The sequence below is a fragment of the Electrona antarctica genome (genome assembly GCF_951216825.1).
Source record: "Electrona antarctica genome assembly, chromosome: 7".
NCBI lineage: Eukaryota > Metazoa > Chordata > Actinopteri > Myctophiformes > Myctophidae > Electrona > Electrona antarctica.
Window position 1 is genome coordinate 25143713 of NC_136812.1, and position 16573 is coordinate 25160285.

The following is a 16573-nucleotide window of genomic DNA, read 5'->3' on the forward strand; positions in this document are numbered from 1 at the left end:
TACGCTAATAACGTTACGTAACGTGAGCGGAGCGTGAGCGGACTGGCATTTACGTGGATTCCCACATTACGTGGGAATTCATGAACTTGAACGTGAACTTTACGGTGACGTTGTTTGGTCGGAAACTCCGCTATAAGCTGCGCCAGCTCAGAGGGTCGTGTACTGCTTGCGTAGATTTATTCAGAAGGCTTTAGTCTTCATTCTGAATAAATTAAAAGTCCCCAAATCTCAGATAAAATATGTAGTCCATAACATTGGTCAGCACATAAACAAATGATAGCTTATATAAAAGCCAAGTATCACTTGGATGCCTAAATGCATGCATTCTAGAGGCAGGTTAGCCTAGAGTCCCATACAGAAACTGCCCCTGCAAACCCGACACCTTTTTATTTATTTATTAGGATATTTCTAGCATGCGCGATTGCGCTGCACTTGACAGCTTTCTACTCGCAGTGCAACGCGTTGTGAGCTTGTAGATCGGCTCTCGCGGACTCGTGCTGCATGTTAAAAAACAAACTCACAATTATAATAAGAACATACACTTATCTGCATTCTGCACTGTACGAATTCATTGGAAAATGAATATAACGGTGCGGTGAGCCCGGCCCGGACACAACAGATTATTTCTATGGTTCACAGACATGCCGGTCTGACAGACAGACAGCAGTCACGAGGGTCCACATTATTGCATCAGCGCGTGCAATTAGGCCAGTCATAGTTTTAAGCCAGTGCACCTTAATTAATTATAATATGGGGAACTTATAGCTAGGCTGTAGGCTACTACATTGATGAGATCAATCAAGTTTGGTGCCAAATGTCCCGCGAAATTCGCGAATCATTTTAATATGACGACATCATCATAAATGAACCTGCACTTAGATCTGACAAAGAGGAGGCTACCCGCCGTATATGGTTGAAATTTAAATTTCAAATTTAAATAGCTATAGGCCTATGCCTACGTGTCCATGATCAGAACAAATCCATTCTCCACATGGCATTCAGACAGATGACAGTGAGATGATATTAATCTATTCCCCGCATGACTCAATGCAGCTCTGATAAAAATATCGGATATATGTTTTACCTCTGCAAAGGTGTGACTTGTGAGTGAGCAATTGTTCAATAGAAAAGAAAAGGCTTTATAATATAATTGCCAAGTATACGCTAGCTTGCTGCCTTGGTCCCGAACTTAAATAAATAAATGGCCAAGCTGCATTTTATACCGTAAGTCAGCTAGCTTGACATTGCTGCATGCGGTGCGGAGCAGCTCACCGTTTTGTAAGCTTGGGAAAATGATTTATATAGCTTAATGGTAGGCTATAGACAATATAAAGAATCACGCACAAATGTAATGGTATATGGATGTAAAAAAAGAGACTGCAGGTGGTGGTCGTCGCTCCGGCGCTTGACATGGTCAGATAATTTTCTTTTAATTTCCTAATATAGCCTAATTTCTTTCCAGCAATCATTTTTATTTTAATTTGTGAAGCCACTATACTGGAAAATATCATTATTTTGTTGCATTCCGTCAGGAGGACCTCTATTTCGTTTGAGCTGTAAGGCCTATAGTTCTTTTTTGTTTTTTTTACTGCTGTCTGCTGAGTCATGCTTGACGCCTTTTATGGTGTGAAATGGGGCGTGGATCAATGCAAATGACGTTGTCGGGTGATTTTCCGATCATTTGGCACCCGCTCGCATTCTTTATGACATACACCTGCGTACCTGTGGTACACACCGCTCTTTGAATTGCACGGCAAAACAACGTAGCGTGATCTGACGGAATTTCCCGCATCTGTATACGCTTCCGGTACGCTTCCGTTACACTCTGGCGTATTTCTCCTTTGTGAATGAGGACCATTGAATTGCATTTTTATAGTGCTTTTCCAAGTGCTGTATAATGGTTCATTCATACATTTGGGAGGTAAAGTGGCAAACAGTCGACGCTAACGTCCTCACATTCACACACACCAATGGTGGCAAGCTCACACCTACCAACTCATTGGAGGCAATGTAGGGTTCAGTGTCTTGCCCAAAGACGCTTTGACATGTGGAGCCAGGATTCGAACCACCGACCAAGGGATCATTGGACGACCTGCTCTACCTCCTGAGCCACAGCCGCACTAATGCACAGCCACATAATGCTTGAAACACCAAAAGGGATTCCCGTCCGGAATGTGTTAATGTTCACTGTGTACTACAATGTTGCTTCTCTTTGTGTAAGGCAGTCACTGACACAACCTGCTTTCTCTCCATTAGAATCTCCTGTGGTGATGGTGGCACTGAGCGAGATTCTCATTGGTCTCGGAGAGACAACAGTGATGGCCTGCTCAAGCTCTGGAATCCCCAAGCCTGAGATCTGGTGGCACAAAGGTAAGACACATGCACACGCACGCGCGCACGCACGCAGACACACTGGCTGACTCTGTGGATCAGCATATCCTGCCTAAGGACAGTGAGGCAGAACATGTACAGAAAGCAATGAACAAAGGTACTGTCAGAAATGTGCTGTTCATAGGTTCCTCACATTACATGGCATTATTACATTACATGACATTATATATTTATATACTTTTATATATAAACTTTTCTTTTTTGTCACCTTACTGATGGTGTTGCCTTGACTGTGTCTTCATCATGCAGTACAGTACATTTTCTTCCCCATGCTCTATAATCTTTTAACTTGGCGCCTTAATTTCCCCAAAGGGATCAATAAAGGTCTTATTGTAGCATTGATTACTATCCTGTAAAACCCTCGGTTGACCCAGACATAACTACATGGGTTTCTCTTGATCTCCAGGAGACCTCCGGTTGAGTCCGTCATCCTTCATTGACATCGATGTCATGGGAGGGACTCTTACTATTGCGGAGACTCGGGATATTGATGGTGGGGACTACACCTGTGTAGCTGTCAACCCTGCTGGCACATCATCAGGGAAGATCTCTCTGGATGTGGGAGGTGAGGTTCGCAACACAATTTTAAATGTTTAGTGATTTACTTACTGTGAATTACTGCACATATTATATTTACCTCAACTACCTATGCTGATCTAATGACTATAATGTTAACTATGGTAGTATATTAGCAGCAAAACAGTTTTGTAATTTTTTAATTAATATTTGACCATTTTCAGAAAACTTGATTCTAAAAACATTTTTAGAATCAGCCTTAGTCCTAAATGATTTTATACAGCTTTACATCTTTAAAGTAATTATGATTAGTACATTTTTGTTGCATATTTGTAACCAACAGTTGGTTCTGATCAAGCAATCTGAGAGCTGTGTGTTATGCTTTGGAGTTGCTTAGTAAAACATACACAGAACGGAATTAACTCTTCATTCATTGATTGATTCATTGATTGATTCATTGATTGATTCTTTCATTGATTCATTCATTCATTTGTTAATTCGTTAATTCGTTAATTCGTTAATTAATTCATGAATTAATTAATTAATTAATTAATTCATTCATTAATTCATTCATTTATTTATTTTTCGTAAATGATTTTGTCTGTTACCAAGCGCTTCTGACAAAACATTGCATTTGACCCTCAAACTGTATGTTAAAGCAGCTTACTCCACCACCTCTCCCCCTCTCATGCAAGTAATTGACAATATATAAAGTCACAATACCATCTTTGATGAGGCAGTATTGCAGTATTGGCAATGTAATGTCTGACTTAACCAAGCATCTTGTTTGGAATATTAACGCTTCTAGAGAGAGATCAGACTTATTAGCGCGAGGTAGTAATGGAACATTATACCTCCTGGTTTTGGGGGAAAATGGAAGGTCGGGGCTTTTCAGAGTAAAATCTGCCTCATCTGCTGGGCACTCTAGTGCCTTTATTTTGAAAAATTCCGTGGCATAAAAGTGTTAAATCATGGCAATAACGCCTCAAGTGAAGAAGTGAACATGCTAACTTTGATAGGAATTTATGAATGGCTGGTGTGAGCCAGTCCAGTCCTCCAGCCTGTGTGATGGACAGGTTCATTGTCTGTAGAATGGAAAGAATGTGATACAGATGGACAGATTTTCCTAAACTTTATGACCTCTGTTGATCTTGACCACATGCAGCTGCACCCGCATTCACACAAGAGCCATCCGACGTGGCGCGGAACATCGGCTCCAACGTCACCCTGTCGTGCCACGTGCAGGGTTACCCTGAACCGCAGGTCACCTGGAGGAGACAGGACGGCTCGGCCCTCTCCAACAGACCCCACACACTCAGCACCATCACACAGAACAGAGGGGAGCTGCGCATCACCAGTGAGTTCCACTTATATACTATACAGATTGAAATGGACGCAATGCATAGTGCACATTATGACCCACCCATTCACACTCTAACCTCAGGCTGTAACTCTTTCTGTCAGACTTATGGGTAGATGATGAAGGGGTCTACGTGTGTGAGGCCCACAATCACTTTGGCACCATCCACACCCAGGCCAGGATCACAGTAACCGGACTAGGTAAGAATGATCTAATTTAATCTAATCTAATTGCATACTGTACACACACATCAGTCATGGGGTGACTGTCTGTCAAGGTTATGTACAGTACCATTCTGGCTTCTCTCATTTGTGTGAGTGTCCCTTTTCCATCCCACCACATTGATGATCAGCACAGGTCAGCAACCTGCAAAGCGATTTGACCCCAGTCTGACGTACATCAGTATTTGTGGTTGTATATTTGGACAGGGCATATATGTCTGTCTACCTACGGTAGATTAATGTGTGTGAAGGGCTATTGTCAACTGTGTTTAGTGAGTTGAAAATGAACTAGTTATGATTGCATCTCTAGAATAATCACCTCCTGGCAAACTCGCCACTGTGGATTATGAATCAAGCTGAATTATTATCTTTTGCTGCAGTACACGTGCGCATTGCCATTTTATATTTCCTGTGAGGACAGTAATCCATATCTGAAAAGCCATAACTTTGTCCGGCTGCATACAAAGAAAACATAAAGTAACTCTCTGCACTCTTGAAATGAAAGTCAGTATCCACAGCGGGAGTATTGGAAGGGATCAAGCATCAGTCAAGTCTTCCTGACTGGTGTACAATACATGTGCACGGGTTTACCTGACAGGGAGGGAATGGAATGGTGAAATAGGGCTCAAATTAATTGTCAGGGTATGAAGCGATGTTGGATCATCTGAAGTCACTTGAGGAAAGTGTGTGTGTGTGTGTGTGTGAGCACGCACTGCTTGCCTGCATTTCCATGCGTGCTGTATGTCCATCTGTTTGAGGTTCAGAGAAAATGAGATCTGAATGCGTTACATCCTCTTGGTGAAACTGTCAGGTGAAAAGAAACAGCTAGTGACATCACATTTTTCAGAGGAGACATGGTTGTCTGCGCTCTCCCTGAGACCATCCAGTAGGGCTCGGCAGTAACAGGGACTATACATGGGGGAGCTGGGACGTGGCATAATGACTACATTGGGAGAAAAATGAAATATGATATGAAGAATATTCTATGCTTTCTCATGGTTCCACTGCCAACATGCTGTACTGTTTGTTACTTTATGACTTCTCCTGCTACCACATACCTGCCTCTGAATCATCCTGACATTGATGTTTTGCAGTAGGATTGTATCTGCTTCTGCAGCTTCAAAGAGATGAATGTGAAGCTTGCATTCCTATAAATTTGTCCATTTCATCAAAGTGAGCCCAAGATCACAACTCTCCAGCATTTGCCTCTTTGCTCTCTCTGCTAGTGCACTTCAAAGGTGTAGCGCTGTTATATATCACCATGTGTATACCACAAAGACACACACACGCACGCACGCACGCACGCACGCACACACGCACACACACACACACACACACACGCATGCAAATAAATAAATGATACATAGTCATATTTTGAATTATGTATGTTGATCTGTCTATGGCATGTGCGTGCGTGCGTGCGTGCGTGCGTGCGTGCGTGCGTGCGTGCGTTGCGTTGCGTTGTGTTCATTAAGAAACTCAGTGAGTAGGCCTACACCGCAAAATCCTCTGTGTTAATTTTTCCATATCTGAATGGACACATTCGGTTCCACTTTCTGAGTTAAATGAACACTGAGGATATTGCAGTGTGTGTTTGTACATGTGTGTCTTGTTAACTGCCATGGCCAGTCCCAAGTGGAAACACAGGGCTTTTATATGTGGGTCAAAGGCTAGGATAGAGAGTCCCACCCAGCTGACATGTATTAGTTATATTACTGCTACTGCCCCACTGACACAGTCATCCCAAAGCATGCGCACACACACACACACACACACACACACACACACACACACACACACACACACACACACACACACACACACACACACACACACACACACACACACACACACACACACACACACACACACACACACACACACACACACACACACACACACACACACACACCAAATCAACCAAGCATTTGGTTGGATGGATTAGCAGTCCATCACCTTAACCACTCGGCCACCTCGTCATACACTACAAGAAAATATACTCAGAAAAACACAATTTAAAACAAATAAGTAGCAGCAAAGAAGACATGGCTTGTACAACTATGGCAACAAGACATTTCATTTTCTTCCCAGTCACGGGGTGACTGCCTGGGTTATGTGGCTCTTCTCTGTCATTAGTGTGAATATCCCTTTCACTTCCAAAGACATTGAAAACTTCCTGTAATCGACGAGGATGGGATTCGAACCCACGCGTGCAGAGCACAATGGATTAGCAGTCCATCGCCTTAACCACTCGGCCACCTCGTCATACATAACAGGAAAATATACTCAGAAAAACACAATTTAAAACAAATAAGTAGCAGCAAAGAAGACATGGCTTGTACAACTATGGCAACAAGTCATTTAATTTTCTTCCCAGTCAGGGGGTGACTGCCTGGGTTATGTGGCTCTTCTCTGTCATTAGTGTAAATATCCATTTCACTTCCAATGACATTGAAAACTTCCTGTAATCGACGAGGATGGGATTCGAACCCACGCGTGCAGAGCACAATGGATTAGCAGTCCATCGCCTTAACCACTCGGCCACCTCGTCATACACAACAGGAAAATATACTCAGTAAAACACAATTTAAAACAAAAAGTTAGCAGGAAAGAAGACATGGCTTGTACAACTATGGCAACAAGCCATTTCATTTTCTTCCCAGTCACGGGGTGACTGCCTGGGTTATGTGGCTCTTCTCTGTCATTAGTGTGAATATCCCTTTCACTTCCAAAGACATTGAAAACTTCCTGTAATCGACGAGGATGGGATTCGAACCCACGCGTGCAGAGCACAATGGATTAGCAGTCCATCGCCTTAATCACTCGGCCACCTCGTCATACATAACAGGAAAATATACTCAGAAAAACACAATTTAAAACAAATAAGTAGCAGCAAAGAAGACATGGCTTGTACAACTATGGCAACAAGTCATTTAATTTTCTTCCCAGTCAGGGGGTGACTGCCTGGGTTATGTGGCTCTTCTCTGTCATTAGTGTAAATATCCATTTCACTTCCAATGACATTGAAAACTTGCTGTAATCGACGAGGATGGGATTCGAACCCACGCGTGCAGAGCACAATGGATTAGCAGTCCATCGCCTTAACCACTCGGCCACCTCGTCATACACAACAGGAAAATATACTCAGTAAAACACAATTTAAAACAAATAGTTAGCAGCAAAGAAGACATGGCTTGTACAACTATGGCAACAAGCCATTTAATTTTCTTCCCAGTCACGGGGTGACTGCCTGGGTTATGTGACTCTTCTCTGTCATTAGTGTGAATATCCCTTTCACTTCCAAAGACATTGAAAACTTCCTGTAATCGACGAGGATGGGATTCGAACCCACGCGTGCAGAGCACAATGGATTAGCAGTCCATCGCCTTAACCACTCGGCCACCTCATCATAGAGAACTGGAAAATATACTCAGAAAAACACAATTTAAAACAAATAAGTAGCAGCAAAGAAGACATGGCTGGTACAACTATGGCAACAAGACATTTAATTTTCTTCCCAGTCACGGGGTGACTGCCTGGGTTATGTGGCTCTTCTCTGTCATTAGTGTGAATATCCCTTTCACTTCCAAAGACATTGAAAACTTCCTGTAATCGACGAGGATGGGATTCGAACCCACGCGTGCAGAGCACAATGGATTAGCAGTCCATCGCCTTAACCACTCGGCCACCTAGTCATACATAACAGGAAAATATACTCAGAAAAACACAATTTAAAACAAATAAGTAGCAGCAAAGAAGACATGGCTTGTACAACTATGGCAACAAGCCATTTAATTTTCTTCCCAGTCACGGGGTGACTTCCTAGGTTATGTGGCTCTTCTCTGTCATTAGTGTGAATATCCCTTTCACTTCCAAAGACATTGAAAACTTCCTGTAATTGACGAGTATGGGATTCGAACCCACGTGTGCAGAGCACAATGGATTAGCAGTCCATCGCCTTAACCACTCGGCCACCTCGTCATACATAACAGGAAAATATACTCAGAAAAACACAATTTAAAACAAATAAGTAGCAGCAAAGAAGACAGGGCTTGTACAACTATGGCAACAAGTCATTTAATTTTCTTCCCAGTCAGGGGGTGACTGCCTGGGTTATGTGGCTCTTCTCTGTCATTAATGTAAATATCCATTTCACTTCCAATGACATTGAAAACTTCCTGTAATCGACGAGGATGGGATTCGAACGCACGCGTGCAGAGTAGAATGGATTAGCAGTCCATCGCCTTAACCACTCGGCCACCTCGTCATACATAACAGGAAAATATACTCAGAAAAACACAATTTAAAACAAATAAGTAGCAGCAAAGAAGACATGGCTTGTACAACTATGGCAACAAGTCATTTAATTTTCTTCCCAGTCAGGGGGTGACTGCCTGGGTTATGTGGCTCTTCTCTGTCATTAGTGTAAATATCCATTTCACTTCCAATGACATTGAAAACTTGCTGTAATCGACGAGGATGGGATTCGAACCCACGCGTGCAGAGCACAATGGATTAGCAGTCCATCGCCTTAACCACTCGGCCACCTCGTCATACACAACAGGAAAATATACTCAGTAAAACACAATTTAAAACAAATAAGTAGCAGCAAAGAAGACATGGCTTGTACAACTATGGCAACAAGCCATTTAATTTTCTTCCCAGTCAGGGGGTGACTGCCTGGGTTATGTGGCTCTTCTCTGTCATTAGTGTAAATATCCATTTCACTTCCAATGACATTGAAAACTTGCTGTAATCGACGAGGATGGGATTCGAACCCACGCGTGCAGAGCACAATGGATTAGCAGTCCATCGCCTTAACCACTCGGCCACCTCGTCATACATAACAGGAAAATATACTCAGAAAAACACAATTTAAAACAAATAAGTAGCAGCAAAGAAGACATGGCTTGTACAACTATGGCAACAAGACATTTCATTTTCTTCCCAGTCACGGGGTGACTGCCTGGGTTATGTGGCTCTTCTCTGTCATTAGTGTGAATATCCCTTTCACTTCCAAAGACATTGAAAACTTCCTGTAATCGACGAGGATGGGATTCGAACCCACGCGTGCAGAGCACAATGGATTAGCAGTCCATCGCCTTAACCACTCGGCCACCTCGTCATACATAATAGGAAAATATACTCAGAAAAACACAATTTAAAACAAATAAGTAGCAGCAAAGAAGACATGGCTTGTACAACTATGGCAACAAGTCATTTAATTTTCTTCCCAGTCAGGGGGTGACTGCCTGGGTTATGTGGCTCTTCTCTGTCATTAGTGTAAATATCCATTTCACTTCCAATGACATTGAAAACTTCCTGTAATCGACGAGGATGGGATTCGAACCCACGCGTGCAGAGCACAATGGATTAGCAGTCCATCGCCTTAACCACTCGGCCACCTCGTCATACACAACAGGAAAATATACTCAGTAAAACACAATTTAAAACAAAAAGTTAGCAGGAAAGAAGACATGGCTTGTACAACTATGGCAACAAGCCATTTCATTTTCTTCCCAGTCACGGGGTGACTGCCTGGGTTATGTGGCTCTTCTCTGTCATTAGTGTGAATATCCCTTTCACTTCCAAAGACATTGAAAACTTCCTGTAATCGACGAGGATGGGATTCGAACCCACGCGTGCAGAGCACAATGGATTAGCAGTCCATCGCCTTAATCACTCGGCCACCTCGTCATACATAACAGGAAAATATACTCAGAAAAACACAATTTAAAACAAATAAGTAGCAGCAAAGAAGACATGGCTTGTACAACTATGGCAACAAGTCATTTAATTTTCTTCCCAGTCAGGGGGTGACTGCCTGGGTTATGTGGCTCTTCTCTGTCATTAGTGTAAATATCCATTTCACTTCCAATGACATTGAAAACTTGCTGTAATCGACGAGGATGGGATTCGAACCCACGCGTGCAGAGCACAATGGATTAGCAGTACATCGCCTTAACCACTCGGCCACCTCGTCATACACAACAGGAAAATATACTCAGTAAAACACAATTTAAAACAAATAGTTAGCAGCAAAGAAGACATGGCTTGTACAACTATGGCAACAAGCCATTTAATTTTCTTCCCAGTCACGGGGTGACTGCCTGGGTTATGTGGCTCTTCTCTGTCATTAGTGTGAATATCCCTTTCACTTCCAAAGACATTGAAAACTTCCTGTAATCGACGAGGATGGGATTCGAACGCACGCGTGCAGAGTACAATGGATTAGCAGTCCATCGCCTTAACCACTCGGCCACCTCGTCATACATAACAGGAAAATATACTCAGAAAAACACAATTTAAAACAAATAAGTAGCAGCAAAGAAGACATGGCTTGTACAACTATGGCAACAAGTCATTTAATTTTCTTCCCAGTCAGGGGGTGACTGCCTGGGTTATGTGGCTCTTCTCTGTCATTAGTGTAAATATCCATTTCACTTCCAATGACATTGAAAACTTGCTGTAATCGACGAGGATGGGATTCGAACCCACGCGTGCAGAGCACAATGGATTAGCAGTCCATCGCCTTAACCACTCGGCCACCTCGTCATACACAACAGGAAAATATACTCAGTAAAACACAATTTAAAACAAATAGTTAGCAGCAAAGAAGACATGGCTTGTACAACTATGGCAACAAGCCATTTAATTTTCTTCCCAGTCACGGGGTGACTGCCTGGGTTATGTGACTCTTCTCTGTCATTAGTGTGAATATCCCTTTCACTTCCAAAGACATTGAAAACTTCCTGTAATCGACGAGGATGGGATTCGAACCCACGCGTGCAGAGCACAATGGATTAGCAGTCCATCGCCTTAACCACTCGGCCACCTCATCATAGAGAACTGGAAAATATACTCAGAAAAACACAATTTAAAACAAATAAGTAGCAGCAAAGAAGACATGGCTGGTACAACTATGGCAACAAGACATTTAATTTTCTTCCCAGTCACGGGGTGACTGCCTGGGTTATGTGGCTCTTCTCTGTCATTAGTGTGAATATCCCTTTCACTTCCAAAGACATTGAAAACTTCCTGTAATCGACGAGGATGGGATTCGAACCCACGCGTGCAGAGCACAATGGATTAGCAGTCCATCGCCTTAACCACTCGGCCACCTAGTCATACATAACAGGAAAATATACTCAGAAAAACACAATTTAAAACAAATAAGTAGCAGCAAAGAAGACATGGCTTGTACAACTATGGCAACAAGCCATTTAATTTTCTTCCCAGTCACGGGGTGACTTCCTAGGTTATGTGGCTCTTCTCTGTCATTAGTGTGAATATCCCTTTCACTTCCAAAGACATTGAAAACTTCCTGTAATCGACGAGTATGGGATTCGAACCCACGTGTGCAGAGCACAATGGATTAGCAGTCCATCGCCTTAACCACTCGGCCACCTCGTCATACATAACAGGAAAATATACTCAGAAAAACACAATTTAAAACAAATAAGTAGCAGCAAAGAAGACAGGGCTTGTACAACTATGGCAACAAGTCATTTAATTTTCTTCCCAGTCAGGGGGTGACTGCCTGGGTTATGTGGCTCTTCTCTGTCATTAATGTAAATATCCATTTCACTTCCAATGACATTGAAAACTTCCTGTAATCGACGAGGATGGGATTCGAACGCACGCGTGCAGAGTAGAATGGATTAGCAGTCCATCGCCTTAACCACTCGGCCACCTCGTCATACATAACAGGAAAATATACTCAGAAAAACACAATTTAAAACAAATAAGTAGCAGCAAAGAAGACATGGCTTGTACAACTATGGCAACAAGTCATTTAATTTTCTTCCCAGTCAGGGGGTGACTGCCTGGGTTATGTGGCTCTTCTCTGTCATTAGTGTAAATATCCATTTCACTTCCAATGACATTGAAAACTTGCTGTAATCGACGAGGATGGGATTCGAACCCACGCGTGCAGAGCACAATGGATTAGCAGTCCATCGCCTTAACCACTCGGCCACCTCGTCATACACAACAGGAAAATATACTCAGTAAAACACAATTTAAAACAAATAAGTAGCAGCAAAGAAGACATGGCTTGTACAACTATGGCAACAAGCCATTTAATTTTCTTCCCAGTCAGGGGGTGACTGCCTGGGTTATGTGGCTCTTCTCTGTCATTAGTGTAAATATCCATTTCACTTCCAATGACATTGAAAACTTGCTGTAATCGACGAGGATGGGATTCGAACCCACGCGTGCAGAGCACAATGGATTAGCAGTCCATCGCCTTAACCACTCGGCCACCTCGTCATACATAACAGGAAAATATACTCAGAAAAACACAATTTAAAACAAATAAGTAGCAGCAAAGAAGACATGGCTTGTACAACTATGGCAACAAGTCATTTAATTTTCTTCCCAGTCAGGGGGTGACTGCCTGGGTTATGTGGCTCTTCTCTGTCATTAGTGTAAATATCCATTTCACTTCCAATGACATTGAAAACTTGCTGTAATCGACGAGGATGGGATTCGAACCCACGCGTGCAGAGCACAATGGATTAGCAGTCCATCGCCTTAACCACTCGGCCACCTCGTCATACACAACAGGAAAATATACTCAGTAAAACACAATTTAAAACAAATAGTTAGCAGCAAAGAAGACATGGCTTGTACAACTATGGCAACAAGCAATTTAATTTTCTTCCCAGTCACGGGGTGACTGCCTGGGTTATGTGACTCTTCTCTGTCATTAGTGTGAATATCCCTTTCACTTCCAAAGACATTGAAAACTTCCTGTAATCGACGAGGATGGGATTCGAACCCACGCGTGCAGAGCACAATGGATTAGCAGTCCATCGCCTTAACCACTCGGCCACCTCGTCATAGACAACTGGAAAATATACTCAGAAAAACACAATTTAAAACAAATAAGTAGCAGCAAAGAAGACATGGCTGGTACAACTATGGCAACAAGACATTTAATTTTCTTCCCAGTCACGGGGTGACTGCCTGGGTTATGTGGCTCTTCTCTGTCATTAGTGTGAATATCCCTTTCACTTCCAAAGACATTGAAAACTTCCTGTAATCGACGAGGATGGGATTCGAACCCACGCGTGCAGAGCACAATGGATTAGCAGTCCATCGCCTTAACCACTCGGCCACCTCGTCATACATAACAGGAAAATATACTCAGAAAAACACAATTTAAAACAAATAAGTAGCAGCAAAGAAGACATGGCTTGTACAACTATGGCAACAAGCCATTTAATTTTCTTCCCAGTCACGGGGTGACTGCCTGGGTTATGTGGCTCTTCTCTGTCATTAGTGTGAATATCCCTTTCACTTCCAAAGACATTGAATACTTCCTGTAATCGACGAGGATGGGATTCGAACCCACGCGTGGAGAGCACAATGGATTAGCAGTCCAATGCCTTAACCACTCGGCCACCTCGTCATACACAACAGGAAAATATACTCAGAAAAACACAATTTAAAACAAATAAGTAGCAGCAAAGAAGACATGGCTTGTACAACTATGGCAACAAGATATTTAATTTTCTTCCCAGTCAGGGGGTGACTGCCTGGGTTATGTGGCTCTTCTCTGTCATTAGTGTGAATATCCCTTTCACTTCCAAAGACATTGAAAACTTCCTGTAATCGACGAAGATGGGATTCGAACCCACGCGTGCAGAGCACAATGGATTAGCAGTACATCGCCTTAACCACTCGGCCACCTCATCATACACAACAGGAAAATATACTCAGTAAAACACAATTTAAAACAAATAGTTAGCAGCAAAGAAGACATGGCTTGTACAACTATGGCAACAAGCCATTTAATTTTCTTCCCAGTCACGGGGTGACTGCCTGGGTTATGTGGCTCTTCTCTGTCATTAGTGTGAATATCCCTTTCACTTCCAAAGACATTGAAAACTTCCTGTAATCGACGAGGATGGGATTCGAACGCACGCGCGCAGAGTACAATGGATTAGCAGTCCATCGCCTTAACCACTCGGCCACCTCGTCATACATAACAGGAAAATATACTCAGAAAAACACAATTTAAAACAAATAAGTAGCAGCAAAGAAGACATGGCTTGTACAACTATGGCAACAAGTCATTTAATTTTCTTCCCAGTCAGGGGGTGACTGCCTGGGTTATGTGGCTCTTCTCTGTCATTAGTGTAAATATCCATTTCACTTCCAATGACATTGAAAACTTGCTGTAATCGACGAGGATGGGATTCGAACCCACGCGTGCAGAGCACAATGGATTAGCAGTCCATCGCCTTAACCACTCGGCCACCTCGTCATACACAACAGGAAAATATACTCAGTAAAACACAATTTAAAACAAATAGTTAGCAGCAAAGAAGACATGGCTTGTACAACTATGGCAACAAGCCATTTAATTTTCTTCCCAGTCACGGGGTGACTGCCTGGGTTATGTGGCTCTTCTCTGTCATTAGTGTGAATATCCATTTCACTTCCAATGACATTGAAAACTTCCTGTAATCGACTAGGATGGGATTCGAACCCACGCGTGCAGAGCACAATGGATTAGCAGTCCATCGCCTTAACCACTCGGCCACCTAGTCATACATAACAGGAAAATATACTCAGAAAAACACAATTTAAAACAAATAAGTAGCAGCAAAGAAGACATGGCTTGTACAACTATGGCAACAAGCCATTTAATTTTCTTCCCAGTCACGGGGTGACTGCCTGGGTTATGTGGCTCTTCTCTGTCATTAGTGTGAATATCCATTTCACTTCCAATGACATTGAAAACTTCCTGTAATCGACTAGGATGGGATTCGAACCCACGCGTGCAGAGCACAATGGATTAGCAGTCCATCGCCTTAACCACTCGGCCACCTAGTCATACATAACAGGAAAATATACTCAGAAAAACACAATTTAAAACAAATAAGTAGCAGCAAAGAAGACATGGCTTGTACAACTATGGCAACAAGCCATTTAATTTTCTTCCCAGTCACGGGGTGACTGCCTGGGTTATGTGGCTCTTCTCTGTCATTAGTGTGAATATCCCTTTCACTTCCAAAGACATTGAAAACTTCCTGTAATCGACGAGGATGGGATTCGAACCCACGCGTGCAGAGCACAATGGATTAGCAGTCCATCGCCTTAACCACTCGGCCACCTAGTCATACATAACAGGAAAATATACTCAGAAAAACACAATTTAAAACAAATAAGTAGCAGCAAAGAAGACATGGCTTGTACAACTATGGCAACAAGCCATTTAATTTTCTTCCCAGTCACGGGGTGACTTCCTAGGTTATGTGGCTCTTCTCTGTCATTAGTGTGAATATCCCTTTCACTTCCAAAGACATTGAAAACTTCCTGTAATCGACGAGTATGGGATTCGAACCCACGTGTGCAGAGCACAATGGATTAGCAGTCCATCGCCTTAACCACTCGGCCACCTAGTCATACATAACAGGAAAATATACTCAGAAAAACACAATTTAAAACAAATAAGTAGCAGCAAAGAAGACAGGGCTTGTACAACTATGGCAACAAGTCATTTAATTTTCTTCCCAGTCAGGGGGTGACTGCCTGGGTTATGTGGCTCTTCTCTGTCATTAATGTAAATATCCATTTCACTTCCAATGACATTGAAAACTTCCTGTAATCGACGAGGATGGGATTCGAACGCACGCGTGCAGAGTAGAATGGATTAGCAGTCCATCGCCTTAACCACTCGGCCACCTCGTCATACATAACAGGAAAATATACTCAGAAAAACACAATTTAAAACAAATAAGTAGCAGCAAAGAAGACATGGCTTGTACAACTATGGCAACAAGTCATTTAATTTTCTTCCCAGTCAGGGGGTGACTGCCTGGGTTATGTGGCTCTTCTCTGTCATTAGTGTAAATATCCATTTCACTTCCAATGACATTGAAAACTTGCTGTAATCGACGAGGATGGGATTCGAACCCACGCGTGCAGAGCACAATGGATTAGCAGTCCATCGCCTTAACCACTCGGCCACCTCGTCATACATAACAGGAAAATATACTCAGAAAAACACAATTTAAAACAAATAAGTAGCAGCAAAGAAGACATGGCTTGTACAACTATGGCAACAAGTCAT

The 16573-nt window shown here is 42.6% G+C and overlaps 1 protein-coding gene across 1 annotated transcript in view; it reads left to right on the forward strand.

Moving 5' to 3' along the window:
• The window catches only part of hmcn1 (hemicentin 1), a gene marked incomplete at its 5' end in the record, with an annotated part of 387265 nt that overhangs the window by 52149 nt on the left and 318543 nt on the right, over positions 1–16573 (forward strand). Inside the window, 4 exons of the mRNA XM_079505442.1 lie at positions 2257–2370; positions 2798–2956; positions 4073–4264; positions 4372–4467. Coding sequence (XP_079361568.1) covers positions 2257–2370; positions 2798–2956; positions 4073–4264; positions 4372–4467 — 561 coding nt within the window. The remainder of the gene's footprint in view (positions 1–2256; positions 2371–2797; positions 2957–4072; positions 4265–4371; positions 4468–16573) is intronic.